The sequence below is a fragment of the Schistocerca piceifrons genome, chromosome 2 (genome assembly GCF_021461385.2).
Source record: "Schistocerca piceifrons isolate TAMUIC-IGC-003096 chromosome 2, iqSchPice1.1, whole genome shotgun sequence".
Taxonomy (NCBI): Eukaryota; Metazoa; Arthropoda; class Insecta; order Orthoptera; family Acrididae; genus Schistocerca; species Schistocerca piceifrons.
In genome coordinates, this window is record NC_060139.1 from 477,521,480 (window position 1) to 477,537,102 (window position 15,623).

The following is a 15,623-nucleotide window of genomic DNA, read 5'->3' on the forward strand; positions in this document are numbered from 1 at the left end:
TGTAGGTTGCATAGTTATTTGGAGATGAAGAGACTTTCACAGGGTAGAGTAGCATGGAGAGCTGTGTCAAACCACTCTTCGGACTGAAGACAACAGCAGCATCATACACTGATGAAGTGTAAAGAAAAACAAATTGTTTCATTATACAAGTGATCAGGATTACGGGACTGCTTTGAGTCTCTAAAGATCAAACATTCTTTAATTAGAGTTCTACACTTTCTGGGATGCAATAATAGAGAACCTCTATATATCTTTTGTGCATCTCTGTACATACGGTTTGTAAGTTTGTTCACAAAACATCAGTAATGGTTGCTGTACAGTCATGACACATAACTTGCCAGCTAATTACATCCCAGACATGTTCAATGAGTGATGTGTTAAGGGAGAATGTAGACCAAGGAAGTTGTGCTATATGTTATTCTTTGAAGAATAATTCCTGCACATATGCCATTGATTGCCATGAAGTATGTGATGTGGCTCCGTCCTGTTGAAACCAGGCTTCTTGGACATTTGGAAAGTTGTTCAATGCAGGTTTAATGAAAGTTCGTAACATCTCCACTTAACGATCAGCATTGACAGTTATTGTGTTTCCCTGTTCATTTGCGAAAAAATAGTGTCTGGTAATCCCATATGATGAAACACCGCACCATACTATCACTTTACTAGTGTGTAAAGGTCGCTCATGAACGTCATTATGATTTGTTTTTGCCCAGTAATGGTAGTTCTGTTTATTCACACAACCTGTGAGATGAAAATGTGCTTCATCTGACATCCACAACTTGTTTAGACATTCATTGTCATTGTTTATTTTTGTTATCATTTGTTGACAGAATCCTAATCGTAACAGGTAATCGTTGTCCTTCAATTGTTGCACCATCTGTAGTTTGTATGGACGGAATTTTAAATCAAGCTGTAGAATTCTGTGAACATTCTCCTGGGACATTCCAACCACTGCTGCTTGCGTATGAATTGAACGCCGTGGACTCCGTAAGATAGACTCGCATATATCATCAATGTTCGCTGGAGAACACACACTTCTTGGTCGTCCTGTTGGTTTCTTCTTGAGGGCAGATCCAGTCTCTTCGAAGTTATTTGTTGTTTCGACGGAACGGCATCATAATGTCCTAAATTACAAAAATGTTGAAACTCCCTCTGTGCCACTATCAAACTATCATTGTTTTTATAAAACATTTTTATGGCTAAAGCATGCTGTTGTCCGTACGAGTGATCCATGATTACTGAAATGGTGGACTATTTACTCGCTAACTGTCACAAACCCACTGTGCTGCCACCTGCCCATGGCTGCCACTACTCATTTCAAACAGTCCTGTTATTCTGTACCACCCTGTAGTAGACTGATTATGATGTAATAGCTAAGGGCCATACTTCATAAACACTGGAGCATGATTTCTATTCTTATGGCTCTAGCCAGCTTGGCATTGTTTAGGACACTGGTGTGCATGTTCCTTGGCCCGTTATCTACTGATCACAATGTATGAAGTATTTGCTATCAGATGGCTCACAAACGTTTATGTAGTTAGTAGACAGCAATGGATAAAGAACTGTTGCTAAGAACGTATGATACATCGTAAGCTTTTTTCAAAACAGTGTCATTGTTGTTAATTTCTTATTTCATTTTAAACCACGTAATCAGAAATAGAATTTAGCAGTCTAATGCTAAGCCATTATTAATACCGTGTACAGAGTAAGCTACAGACAGCTGCTTCTTTTTGTTAATGTACACCTTGCTTGGTTTGACATTCATGAAATTTATTTGTTGTGAGATTTACAGAACACTGTTGCATGAATTTATCTTACTTGGAGACTTCCTCATTGTTAAGACCTCAGCAAGAAGATATCATTTGTGAACCGGTATTACTTCTATAAGTGATTGTGCGATGATGTAATTAGTTCTACAGAACTGAGGAATACCCTATAAAAGATCTCACTGGTTCTTTGAAGTACACACAGTTTTGTGAAACATACTAGCACCTATTGGTTATTATTTCTGTCCCTCAGATAAGAGTCTATAGGAATGTCCCTTCTCTTTTGCACTGTCTTTCACTCTGAGGGACACCTTTCTTTTCATTTTTCCCATTTACCATATGTGATAAAACATGGTTTATACAAATGTGTTACATTACAGAGTGTAACTAAATTCCCTTTACAGACTATAAGGACAGGTTCCTTACACAGAAATAATAAAGAAGTCTAGAAAACATGGGCTGTAAAATGTGTGCTTTAAGAGCTATAAGCACTTGTTCATGTTCAATATTGCGAAACACATCTCTTCTACTACAAGCTCTTTGCTTTTCATATTATGGCATGAGGTTCTCTGGACCAAAGCAAGAAAAAATTGTCCAGTAAATATTGAGCTCTAAAGTACTTCAAGCAGTATGAGCTCTCACTCATTTTTGCTAGTGAGAAAAACATCTCTCCTATTGAACAATGCTCATAGCTCTTAAGGTATGCATTTTAGAGCCCATGTTTACTGCATTTTTTCTTCTTTTGATATGAGGAACATGTCGTCAAAGTCTGTAAAGGGAATTTAGTTTCACCCTGAACTTTGGTTGCATTGTGCCTAAGGATTATCACACATTTGGAAACCAAGGGTGACTTAAGAATTTCATTTCAGTAATGATATGGTAATACTATTATTGCACTAACATCAATACCTTGTGCTCATTTCCTGAACTTCTTAACGTCTCCTCTATGATGGTGGAGTAATATGCCTTATACATCATATAGTAAAGTAGTAGAAACTGTAGGATAGCACATGAATCTAACATATACATCTCTACTCCACAAATTATCTAACAGTGTGTGATGAGATGTACTTTTGGCACCACTAATGTAACCCCCTTCCCTATTCCATACAGAAAAGGAGCACGACAAATACGACTACTTCAAATTTTTTTATGATTTGCGTATCAGTACCATTTTGAGAGGCATATATTGAGAAGTAGTAATATGTTGCCTATTCTTCTTTCATTATGTGCTGTCTGAATTTTAACAATAAACCTCACTGTAATTCACAATGTGTTTCTTATAGAAACAACCACTGAATTTTAATCAGCAGTACTGTAATGCTCTCAAACTTACTACATAAAACCATGATGAAACACGCCACTCTGATAAGAGTCCCAGACTAATCGGCAGCACTAAAGAATGTGTATTATCTGACATTATACAATACATGATGTGAGGGGTTGGATGTAATTGGATATTATGGGATATTATGTGGATGTTCACAGATAATCCAAATTGTGGCTACTCACAGCAACAGTTGCTATAGTTGAAAGAAACAGAGTGTCGTAGAGAGAGAGAGAGAGAGAGAGAGAGAGAGAGAGAGAGAGCTACATGGTCCACCTATTCACTGCATTTCACATTTTCCACGGAAAAGTGAGGAATAATTTTCAGTTGGAAAGACAATAATTTAGTTGTCTGTTCATTGACTTGACATGACACCTACTGAACAAGTAATAGTGCTTGGTGCCTCCCACAATATGGATTTTGCACCTGTAATTTGCTTCCCTACTCAGTATTTTGCATAATTCCTTTATGTTATTGTAGACCATGTGTGGGCCAACTGTATTTAATCTGAGATTGTAATTTTATGGTGCTGCAACATTCACAAATTGTAGTGTATATAGACATCATCAACTTATTCATTTAAAATAACTCTTTTTTTCAGTACTTCGTTCTGTTGTGTGGCCAAAGACTTCCCAGTGGTTTCTCAAAGAGTGGCTCAAGGTATGTAGAATTATGGCATCCATCTGCATAAAAACTATGCTTGTAGGAGACAATGTTGCCATGACAAATATATAAATCTTCTCATTGTTAACGATTTCCATACCTTCCTGGCAGATTAAAACTGTGTGCCAGACCGAGACTTGAACTCGGGACTTTGCCTTTCGCGGGCAAGGGCACGTGCTCTACCATCTGAGCTACCCAAGCACGACTCACGCCCCGTGCTCACAGCCTTACTTCTGCCAGTACCTCATCTCCTACCTTCCAAACTTTACAGAAGCTCTCCTGCAAACCATGCAGAACTAGCACTCCTGAAAGAAAGGATATTGTAGAGACACAGCCTGGAGGATGTTTCCAGAATGAGATTTTCACTCTGCAGTGGAGTGTGTGCTGATATGAAACTTCCTGGCAGATTAAAACTCTGTGCTGGACCGAGACTCGAACTCGGGACCTTTGCCGTTCTCGGGCAAGTGCTCAAGTAGTAGAGCACTTGCAAAGGTTCCGAATAATGTTTGTACTTTCTTTGTAAACTGTGTGTCATAAGTTGGTGAAGTGCAGTGTCATGCTGCAATGATCCCCTTTTGTAAGATAGGATCTTTGGATGCCTTGAAGTGGGTCACACACAGATGCCATCTCAACAGCATTGAATGTACAAAACATGTCATTTCAAGAGTTTGATGATGTTTTTGCTATCTCAAAAGCACAGAATGTGCCCCAAACGTATTTCCAATCTTTGAAGACTGTTGTTAAGCACATGAAATGTTTGTGATAGCCCAGTGCAACTAAGAATAACCAGTTCACAAAAAGACACGTACCTGACACTAATTTCTCAGTTAAATCCAACTATGCCTGCAATACAATTATCTGCATATTCTTTAGCTGCCTCAGTTATTCTAGTTTTTTGACACGCTGTATGTCAGGAGCTCCCAGCAGTGGCTCTGAATACTAAAAACCTGACAGTATGAGTCCCACTCACGATGATGGACTGATAAGGTTGAGTAAAATTAAGACTGGACTATAAATGAAGGGATGAAGCTGCTCTTCACCGATCACTTTGCAGAATTGTTCTCATTTGCTTGGTGGGAAAGTAGTACTCACTCCTTGCAAAGTCCAGTCCATACCATGTCAACGTTTTGCTTGTGACAAATAGATTCCACAATATAAACATCTTAGCCAAACCAAAAGCACACTTGCCACACGCTCTACAGATGATATTACAATGGACTCCGACTGGCCACGGGCCATGTTATATGCAGAAGTCCGACGTGGCCTCATCAGAGGGCAATTCTGATGATGCACGTCATCTAGGTAGTGGCACCATTATGACCGACAGTAATGTTACACCAGCTACTTGGTTTCCATAGTGACATTGGGTGGTGCCTCTAAAAGTAAAATCACAGGAGCACCAGTTTGCTGTTGAGTGGGTTCTGATATAGGAAGACATCATATTAGATGAGCAAATGATACTTCATATCTTCATTCGTGATTGGACATGTATTGCTATCATTCAGTTTTACAGCTCTGAGGTACTGCAACCACATGTAAGATTTTTCGTGGGTGGTATTTGTACAAACTTCATTTTCATGGACTGAAAAACATCTGCACATTGAGCTGCTTGGGTGTTTAATTTCTCACAAATGAAGTTATGTACCATATACTGACCAGACAAGTCTTCTAGATTTGATTAGTAGAGGGCAGGTCAGGGATGTATTGAGTTGAGGAACTATGGCCCAAAGAATCTCCAAGCTTTTGTCAAAGTTATGTCTCAAGAATGGGATGAGTTGCCGAAAGAGCTACAGAACCTCATCATAGAGAACATGCTAGGTCACTTGTAAGTGCATGTAACAGCTGGAGGTGGAAAAACATTGTTACTACTTACAGTTGTGTTCAGTGAATAATTTATTTATACATAATTAGTTTTAGATCTCAAAAACACCTTCAATTGGCAACATGTATTTCTTCTGTCAAGTGTTGCTTGGTTTCAGAACTAATTATAGATAAGTAAATCATTCATTCAGCAGAATTGCAGTTTTCATAATTATTACAAAGAGTAATCCTAGTTTTATGTGTTTGTGGTCTCTAGGCTTCCACTCAAGTATTTTCTGAATTTTTACAGTGTGGAACTTAAATTATTTATGTACAGGGAGTAATTAGATTGTAAGAGTACAGACATTTATCAACTTCTTTTGCCGACCATAGCAGTGCATCTGAGCATAACTTTTATATAATATAAATAATGCTGTGAATTATTCAACAATGTTAGGGAAAGGGTAGATTGATACTCACCTTAAAGATAGCATACTGAGTTGCAGACAGATACAATAAAAAGACTGCTACAGTCTTTTCATTGTGCCTGTCTGCAACTCAGTATGTGATCTTTACGGTAGCAATCTGTCCTTTTCTGAATACTGTTGATATTCCAACCTGGAGTTTCCGCTGTGAATTATTCCCTATATGAATCTGTTATTTCAGATCCCTCACTATGGCCTTGTTAAATTGCTGCAGGGTTGATTACAGCAAGTTAGCAAGGCCAAGTGCAGTGTGGTACAAGGAGGGTGAACTGAAATGCATAAGTATGGCATACTATTAAATGAAACCTTTACTGTGTGCAGCCAGTGCCTACAGAAGTGTCAGTGGACACAAAAAAAAAGACCCTCTGATAATGCGTAACATGAATAAGCATGTTTTGTAAAAAAAATTTGCATTCACTTGCAGAAGACTGATAAATCTGTCCTCATCTAGATGATAAATGTAATTGAAGTAGCAACTGAGGAAGAATGGCTGCAAATATCAGCATTACTGGGACATTCATTTTGAAAGTTGTGGGCAGATCATAAAGAGTGAAACTTAACACTAACCTTAAAGTTTATCAGGTTACCTCCCATTAGGAGTGTGGGTGCACTCAGCGACTGTGATCTGACTTATAAATTACAGAGCACGGCATTCAGTCATCCTTTTTTGCAGCTTTTATGTGGCAAATCCAGATTTTAGCTAGTGCTTTGCCATTATCAATGCACTGTTTTCTAGTTTCAATGCATGTCCTTTCAAAGAACTGTCACTGACGCCCGAACAGCAGGGAATGGACATGCATTGAGACTTTTCTAGTCTCAATGCATGTCCATTCCCTGCTGTTCGGGTGTCAGTGACAGTTCTTTGAAAGGACATGGATTAAAACTAGAAAAGTCTCAATGCATGTCCATTCCCTGCTGTTCGGGCGTCAGTGACAGTTCTTTTAAAGGACATGCATTGAAACTAGAACATAGTGCATTGATAATGGCTGGGCACTAGCCAAAATCTGGATTTGCCAGATAAAAGCTGCAAAAAAGGAAGACTGATTCCTGCACTCTATAATTTATAAACCTTAAAGTTGATTGATTTGTCAGTCGGCAGATACGTAAATTAGATTTGAGACTTAAAGCTTAGGTTTTGGACAGTAGCCTTCATTTAGTAGTTGTGGTATTCAGTCTGAAGAGTGGTTTGATGCAGCTCTCCCTGCTGGTCTATCTACATCTATGTTATTATGAGAAGGAAAGTTGCTACTCACCATATCGAGGATGCTAAGTCGCAGATAGGCACAACACAAAAGAATTTGACAATTAAAGCTTTCAGCCAGTAAGGCCTTCATCAACAATAGACACATGAAGGCGCGCACACACACACACACACACACACACACACACACACACACACACACACACACACACAAATGCATCTCGCACACAAGGCTGCAGTCTCATGCAACTGAAACCACACTTTAATTGTGAGAGCCTTTTTGTGTGCCTATCTGTGACTCGGCATGTGCACTGTATGGTGAGTAGCAACTTTCCTTCTCATAATACTGTTACCTTCCAATGTGGATTTTCCATTGTTTGATTTCTACATCTACATTTATACTCTGCAAACCACCATGAAGTGCATGGCAAGAGTATGTTCCGTTGTATCAGTTTTTAGGGTTTCTTCCTGTTCCATCCTTGTGTGGAATTTAGGAAGAATGATTGTTTGAATGCCTCTGTGCATTCATTCTTCTAATTATTCTAATCTTGTCATCGTCATGTGAGTGATACGTAGGAGGTCATAGTGTATTCCTATAGTAATGATTTAAAGCTGATTCTAGAAACTTTGTAAATAGACTTTCTCACAATATTTTATGTTTATCTTCAAGGGTCTTCCAGTTCAGTTCTTTCATTATCTCTGTGACCATCTGTCACAGATCAAACAAACCTGTGACTATTTGTGCTGCTCTTCTCTGTATGTGTTCAATATCCCCTGTTAGTTCTACCTGGTACGTGTCCCACACTTGAGCAATATTCTAGAAGCGGTCACAAGAGTGATTTGTAAGTAATCTCATGTGTAGATAGATTGCATGTCCCCAGTATTCTATCACTAAACTGAAATCTACAACCTGCTTTACCCTTGACTGAATCTATGTGATCATTTGCATTTCATATCCCTACAAAGTGTTACACACATGTATTTGTGTGAGTTGGCCAATTCCAGCAGTGATTCATTGGCATTATAATCGTAGGATACTATGTTTTTTCGATTTGTGAAGTGCACTATTTTACATTTCTAAACATTTAGAGAAAGCTGCAAAGCCCTACACCACTTTGAAATCTTATCAAGAACTGACTGAATATTTACGCAGCTTCTTTAAACATTACTTCATTATAGATAACTGCATCATCTTCTAAAAGCCTGATATTACTGTTAATATTGTCTGCAAGGTCCTTAATATAAAATATGAAAAGCAAAGGTCCCAACACTCTTCTCTGGGGCACACCTGAAGTTACTTGTGCATCTACAAAACTCTTTATTTCTGAATAACTGCTACACAAACTACATCCTTTTGAACCTAACAGCTGCATTCATGCCTAGGTCTCCCACACTTCTCTCCATTATCCAACTGAATGGTCCTTGATGTGTCCTCTCAACTATCTCTTCTTTTAATCAAGCTATGCCTTTTTTTTGTTGAAAATTTGATTCAGTACCTTCTCATTGGTTATTTGAACCTCCCATCTAATCTTCAGGATTCTTTCATTGTGCCACATTTCAAAAGCTTATATTTTGAACTGCCCATATTTCACTTCTGTACAAGGCTACACTCCTGACAGATATCTTCAGACTTAACATTTAAATTGACATCAGATGTTAACAAAATCCTCTTTTTCAGAAATACTTTTATCTATTGTTGCCTGTCTACATTTTACATCCTCTTTACTTCAGGCATCATCATTTGCTTTCCTGTCAAATCAGCAAAACTCAGCTTTCTGTTGTAAAGTCTCGTTTCCTAATCTAATTTCCTTAGCATCACTTTGTTTAATGGTACTACATTCCGTTACCCTTGTTTTGTTTTTGTCGATGTTGATCTTACAGTCCCTTTTCAAGGAAACATCCAGTCCATTTAACAATTCTAAGTTCTTTTCTGTCTCTGATAATGCCATCAGCAAACCTCAAAGATTTTATTGCTTCTCCCTGAACTTTATTTCCTTCTCCAAATTTGTATTTGATTTCCTTCACTGCTTACTCATTGTACAGATTAAATAATGTAATAGATAAACTACAACCATATCTCCTCCCTTTTCAACTACTGCTTACCTTTCACATCCTTCACTCTTGCAACTGCAGTCTTGTTCATATAAAAGTTGTAAATAACCTTTTGTTCCCTGTATTTATCCCTGTGACATTCAAAATTTCAAAGACATTACCTCACATGTTCTTACATTTCTCCAAAACCCAAACTCAGCTTCGACCGAGCGAGGTGGCGCAGTGGTTAGCACACTGGACTCGCATTCGGGAGGACGACGGTTCAATCCCGCGTCCGGCCATCCTGATTTAAGTTTTCCGTGACTTCCCTAAATCACTTCAGGCAAATGCCGGGATGGTTCCTTTGAAAGGGCACGGCCGACCTCCTTCTCCGTCCTTCCCTAATCCGATGTGACTGATGACCTCGCTGTTTGGTCTCTTTCCCCAAAACAACAACAACCAAACTCAGCTGCTACCAGTTTTTCCACTCTTCTGTAACTAATTGATGCAACTACAACTTACAAAACTAATGTTGTATTGGTATTCACCTGTCAACACCTGCCTTCTTTAGAATTAGAAATATTATATTTTTCGTCAAGTCTGAGGGTGTTGCCCTGTCTTACAAACACTGAGGTGACGGACGTCATGGGATAACGATATACATATATACAGATGGTGGTAGTATTGCGCACACAAGGTATAAAGGCACAGTGCATTGGCAGAGGTGTCATTTGTATTCAGGTGATTCATGTGACAAGGTTTCCAATGTGATTATGGCTGCACAATGGGAATCAACAGATTTTGAATGTGGAATGGTAGTTGGAGGTAGATGCATGGGACATTCCATTTTGGAAATCATTAGGGAATAATAATCTGAGATCCATAGTGTCAAGAGAACCGTACTTCAGGCATTACTGCTCACCATGGTCAACGCAGTAGCCGATGTCCGTCTCTTAACGACAGAAAATCTGTGTTTGCATCCAGTTGTCAGTGCTAACAGACAAGCAACACTGCATGAAATAACTGCAGGAATCAATATGGTACATACAACTAATTTATTCATTAGGACAGTGCAATGACATTTGGCGTTAATGGGCTATGGCAGCAGACGACTGATGCAAGTGCCTTTGCTAGCAGCACATCACCTGTAGCACCTCTCCTGAACTTGTTACCATCTCAGTTGGACCATAGACAACTGATAAACTGTGGCCAAGTTAGATGATTCTCAGTCTCAGTGGATAAGAGCTGATGGTAGGGTTTGAATGTGATGCAGACCCCATGAAGCCATGTACCCAAGTTGTCAGTAAGGAACTGTGCAAACTGGTGGTGGCTCCATAATGGTGTGAGCTGTGTTCGCAAAGAAAGGACTGGGTCCTGTAGTCAAAGTGAACCAATCATTGACTGGAAATTGTTACATTCAGCTACTTGGATATCATGTGCAGCCATTCATGGTTTTCATATTTCACTACACCATGTCATCAGGCTACAATTGTTCTCAATTCGTTTGGAGAATGTTCTCGACAATTCAAGCAAATGATTCGGCCACCCAGATCACCCAACATGAAACCCATAGAACATTTATGGGATGTAATTGAGATGTAGGCTCGTGCGCAAAACCCTGCACCAGCAACATTTTCGCAATTATGGATGATTGCTCAATATTTCTGCAGGGGACTTCCAATGACTTGTTGAGTCCATGTCACATAGAGTTGCTGCACTTTGCCAAGCAAAAATAGGTCCAACATAGTATTAGAAGGTACACCGTGTCTTTTGTCTCTTCTGTGTATCTTGCATACCACGTGGAAAATGTTGTCATGGCTGGCTCTGCAAAGGATCTCAATAATTCTGTGGGAATACTGTATATTCCAAGGGCCATGTTTCCATGTATATCTTTCAGTCCTACGTCAAATTATTCTTGCAGTATCATATCTCCCATTTTGTCTTCATCTACTTCTTCTTCCCTTTCTACAATATTATTTTCCCCTAGTCAAGGACATATCCACAGCCTTACACTTATCCTGTAGCCATTTCTATTTATTCATTTTGCATTTTCTAAGAGTCTTATTTTTTAGACACCTGTATTTCCATCCAGCTTCTTCATGTGCTGCAGTTTTATATTTTCTCATTTTGTCAGTTAAATTCAGTATCTCCTGTGTTATCCAAATACAGCTAGGCATTGCCTTTTCACCTATGTGGTCCTCTGCTGACTCCACTACTTCATCTTCTGTTGTATTCTGTGCACCTGTTTCAATCTTAATCTACAGTTTACAAACAATAAAGTATGGTCAGAGCCTAATCGACTCCTGGAAATGTATTAAAGTTTCAAATCTAGTTTCAAATTATTTGTTGTACCATTATATAATCGATCTGAAACCTTCTAGAGAGCCCAGGTCACTTCTGTATGTACAGCCTTCTATGTTCTGTGCGAAATTCTACCAAGTGGTTCCTCCTCCATTCCCTTCCCCATTTCATGTTCTACTAGTTTCCCTTCTGTTACTTTTCTTGCTACCAAGTTTGTACCCAACATAATTAAATTTTCATTTCCTCTAACTATCTCAACCATTTCTTTTTATCTCATGATACTTTTTTTCAATCTAATCTTCATCTCTGGGACTAGTTGGCAAATAAACTTGTGCTACTGTGGTGTGTGTTTGCTCTGTGTTTATTGTAACTGTGATAATTTGTTCACTTTGTTGTTCATACTAGCATACCCACATTGCTGTTTTCTTATTCATGTTTTGGCCTACTACTGCCTGTTTGATTTGTATTGGTAACCCTGTTCTGACCTGACCAGAAGCTCTGTTCTGCCACCACATTTCACTTATTTCCGTTATATCTTATGTCAACGTTTCCATTTCCCTTTCTAAATTCTCTAACCTATCCACCTGGGGATCTAACAATCCATGCCGCAAACTCCTAAATGCCAGTTTTGTTTTTCCTGATTATGACATCTTCCTGACTAGTCCCCACCCAGATATCTGATGCCAAGATGTTGCTGCCTGGCATTGCTGCTTTCTTAGGGAATTACTGAGAACACATTTTGAAAATATTGTTTGACTTGATGAAACTTGGGTGAATCTGGGACACAGTTTAAAATATTTCTCCTATTTCAATAACCAATGTAACTCTGGCCCTAATGAGTATTAAAAAAATTGATGTGCTTAGAGATACCATGGAGAGTGATACTATACTTAAATTTCAGAACTTTTACATTGTTTTGTGGGAGATAGAGACATTAAACTTCATACTTGTTATACGTGAGATACTGATGCAATTGCATAAAAATGCAGTTTTCAGAAGCATGTTTATAAAAAACGCATTGCACACAAAAATTTTAAAAGATTCATTGCTGAGTGAGATCTTTTGGTAATCATCAGCGATGGGGGAAGTATTGGTATGGGAGCAATAGTTTTTGAGATATGACATGATAAGTTTGAAGCTGATGGGAAAATTTAATCTGTTTCAGAACAATTAATGTAACTTTTGCTCTAATTAAAACTAAGAGCAGAGATTTGACATGATGAGAGACACTACAGAGATATACATCTTATGTGGATTAGACATTTTTTACTTGATTTTTTTGGAAGCGAAAGGCTTTAAAGCAGTTTCCTATCACAGTGGAGAGTGAAGCACTGTTGCAGCTGCCTGCAGACAGTACTTGATATGACAATGCCGTAGCTTTGGACCTTAAACATTAAGTGGCAACTAGTTTAAATTATACTGTAGTAAATAACCAAAACACACATAGCTGTGTTATCCCAGCACTGCAACCCATCTTGGGGCACCTCAACTGTATTGTGTGTAGTTACTTTTACTGTTCACTCTGTCAGTCTTGAAATACATGCAAAAATGAGATTGTAAACTCAGCTGAAAACCTGTACACATACAGTCATTCAGTTACAAGGAGAAAACCAGATAGCTCATTGAACTGTGCATACTTCCCAATTGGACAACTGGCACAGTATTAATTCCCAACAGAACAAGTGAAAAGCAATCTTAATAATCAAGTTGTAGTGGTTGGCAAAAGTGTTTCGATACACATTACTTCCCATCCATCTGTGAAACTAGATGTGTTTGTTAAGCTAGACAACTATTGGAGGAGTGTATTATCTGTAGAGTAGTGTAGTTAACAATATCTCACAAATTTTATTCCATAGAACACATTCTGAGCATGTGCTCACATTTGGGAAAAATGGCTATTCAAATTCCCATCTGGCTACGCTGATCTAGGGTTCTTGTGATCTTCCTAAGCAATTTTAGACAGGTACTAGGATGACTCCCTTGAAGAGAACACGGCCAATTTCTTTTTATGATCCAAGATTTAGCTCCATCTCTGACTCCCTCAAAACTGATGTGATATTTAACCCTAATCTTCCTTCCTGTACAGAAAACATGAGGAATCTGTCAGCTGCCTTCCTTCCCTCTCTCACACTTTTCACATTTTGATCGACCATACAATTCTTGCATAGTGCTCTCCAAAGTTTATGTTTTTTGTTGACAATGTGATTTGGTTTTATGCCTTTCGTCAGTATATTATGTGTCTAAATATCCCTGTGCTTAAAAACAAATAGATTCACTATACTTTGTTATATGTCATTGTACTCTCTGATCTCCATTATTACCTTATTTATTATAGGCAGTATATTTTGTCTTAACCATCATTTTTTATTCAGTTCCCCAATGCAGCAAGGATCACCAGCAAAGGGAAGGTACTGCGAAGTTATAATGTACAATGAAGTACACCTCATTTCAATATTTAGATGAATTTTTGATGTTATAAATGGTGTATTACAGTTATGCATGCTGTTTTGTCCTTGCAGTTTTTTTATGAGCTGTTACTAGTTTTGTTGCTTATCACTAGATACATCCAAATTGTATTGGAATAAAAGATGAGTATCTGAAAACTGTCAGAAAAACCATGAACATGCTTTAGTGTATATATAAAATCTGTTCAAAAGAATGAGCCAAATTATGTAGTTTGTTCAATTATGAGTGATCTGTGTGACCCTCACCTGCAAGCGATAGCCTAAATGATATGCATGTACCTGACCATGTTCAAGCTTTGCGTGTTCTTCATGCAGTTGCACTACACTTGATCCTAAGATCATTTCTCTTGAAAGGAGTTACAGCAGTGCTGAAGAAGAAAAAAATAAGTTTTGCGTTTTGCTTTTCTGTGCGTTACACATCATTTATCTGTAAGTGAATAGTGGCCTTCCATATTTTTTATCATCATTTCTATTGTGAAATTTCCATTATTGTACTAATTTTTCTATTTACCATCAGAAACATTGTAATTATTCTCAAAAGTTCCATAAAAATATATTTTGATTGTCCTCATTAAAATCACTGAAGTGCTCATCCTCAGTCTGAAGTTTGTAAAACTCAAAATGTCTTTAATTTTCCGCAATTACTACTAGTGCTGAATGTACACTGTGTCCGGCATCCATTTAAACAATGTTTTATTGAAGCTCACCTGACAAAAAATAAGTCACCCCTAGAGAAATCATTACAAGCACCATTTAATATCTTGTAACTCCACCCCTGAACTTTATAACAACCTGGATTCAGTTAGGAAGTGAGTCCACAGGGTTGTGCAAGTAAATCACATCCAGGTTAAGCCACTCGCTGGGGATTTGATCGTACAATTCCACAAAATTGTTGGGATGCTGATATCAGCATTTTACCTTCTGTTCTAAGATGTCCCACAAATTTTCTATGGAGTTCAAATCAGATACTTTTGCAGGTCATCATGACGTAATAGGGAGGGGGAGTGTTCCAAATTCCAGTCACATATTCTTGCAGCCTGATGAAATTTACTGTTGCCATCTTTATGTGCCGGCCGCAGTGGCCAAGCGGTTCTAGGCGCTACAGTCTGGAACCACGTGACCGCTACGGTCGCAGATTCGAATCCTGCCTTGGGCATGGATGTGTGTGATGTCCTTAGGTTAGTTAGGTTTAAGTAGTTCTAAGTTCTAGGGGACTGATGACCTCAGAAGTTAAGTCCCATAGTACTCAGAGCCATTTGAACCATCTTTATGTGCCTGTGTGAGCAATGTCCTCTTGCAAGGTGATTTACTACAAATGTTCATTGTGTGCAGTTCCTGTCTCAATGTTCTACTGCTAACAGGTGATGCTGGAGCTTTATTCACTGCATGCAGCAATTCCTGTCAGGTTTGGAAGTGATTTTGTGTCACAAGCCGTTAAATGCATCTCCTATCTCTCTCTCTCTCTGCCAGGATCTTTTTCTGTCCACAATTCTGACACCATATCTCATGGCCATGTGGCTACACCACCGCTTGTAGACAGGTTGAACAGTGTACCGCGAAACACCACCACATCCAACTACTTCC

At 38.6% G+C, this 15,623-nt stretch overlaps 1 protein-coding gene across 2 annotated transcripts in view; it reads left to right on the forward strand.

The window, feature by feature from the left end:
- Positions 1–15,623, forward strand: part of LOC124777066 (sorting nexin-14-like) — a 235,220-nt gene that overhangs the window by 103,572 nt on the left and 116,025 nt on the right. The window contains exons 10-11 of one of the 2 annotated variants that reach the window (XM_047252339.1): positions 3,695–3,753; positions 13,947–13,982. In XM_047252339.1, coding sequence (XP_047108295.1) covers positions 3,695–3,753; positions 13,947–13,982 — 95 coding nt within the window. The remainder of the gene's footprint in view (positions 1–3,694; positions 3,754–13,946; positions 13,983–15,623) is intronic. The other variant, XM_047252340.1, reaches the window with a different exon arrangement.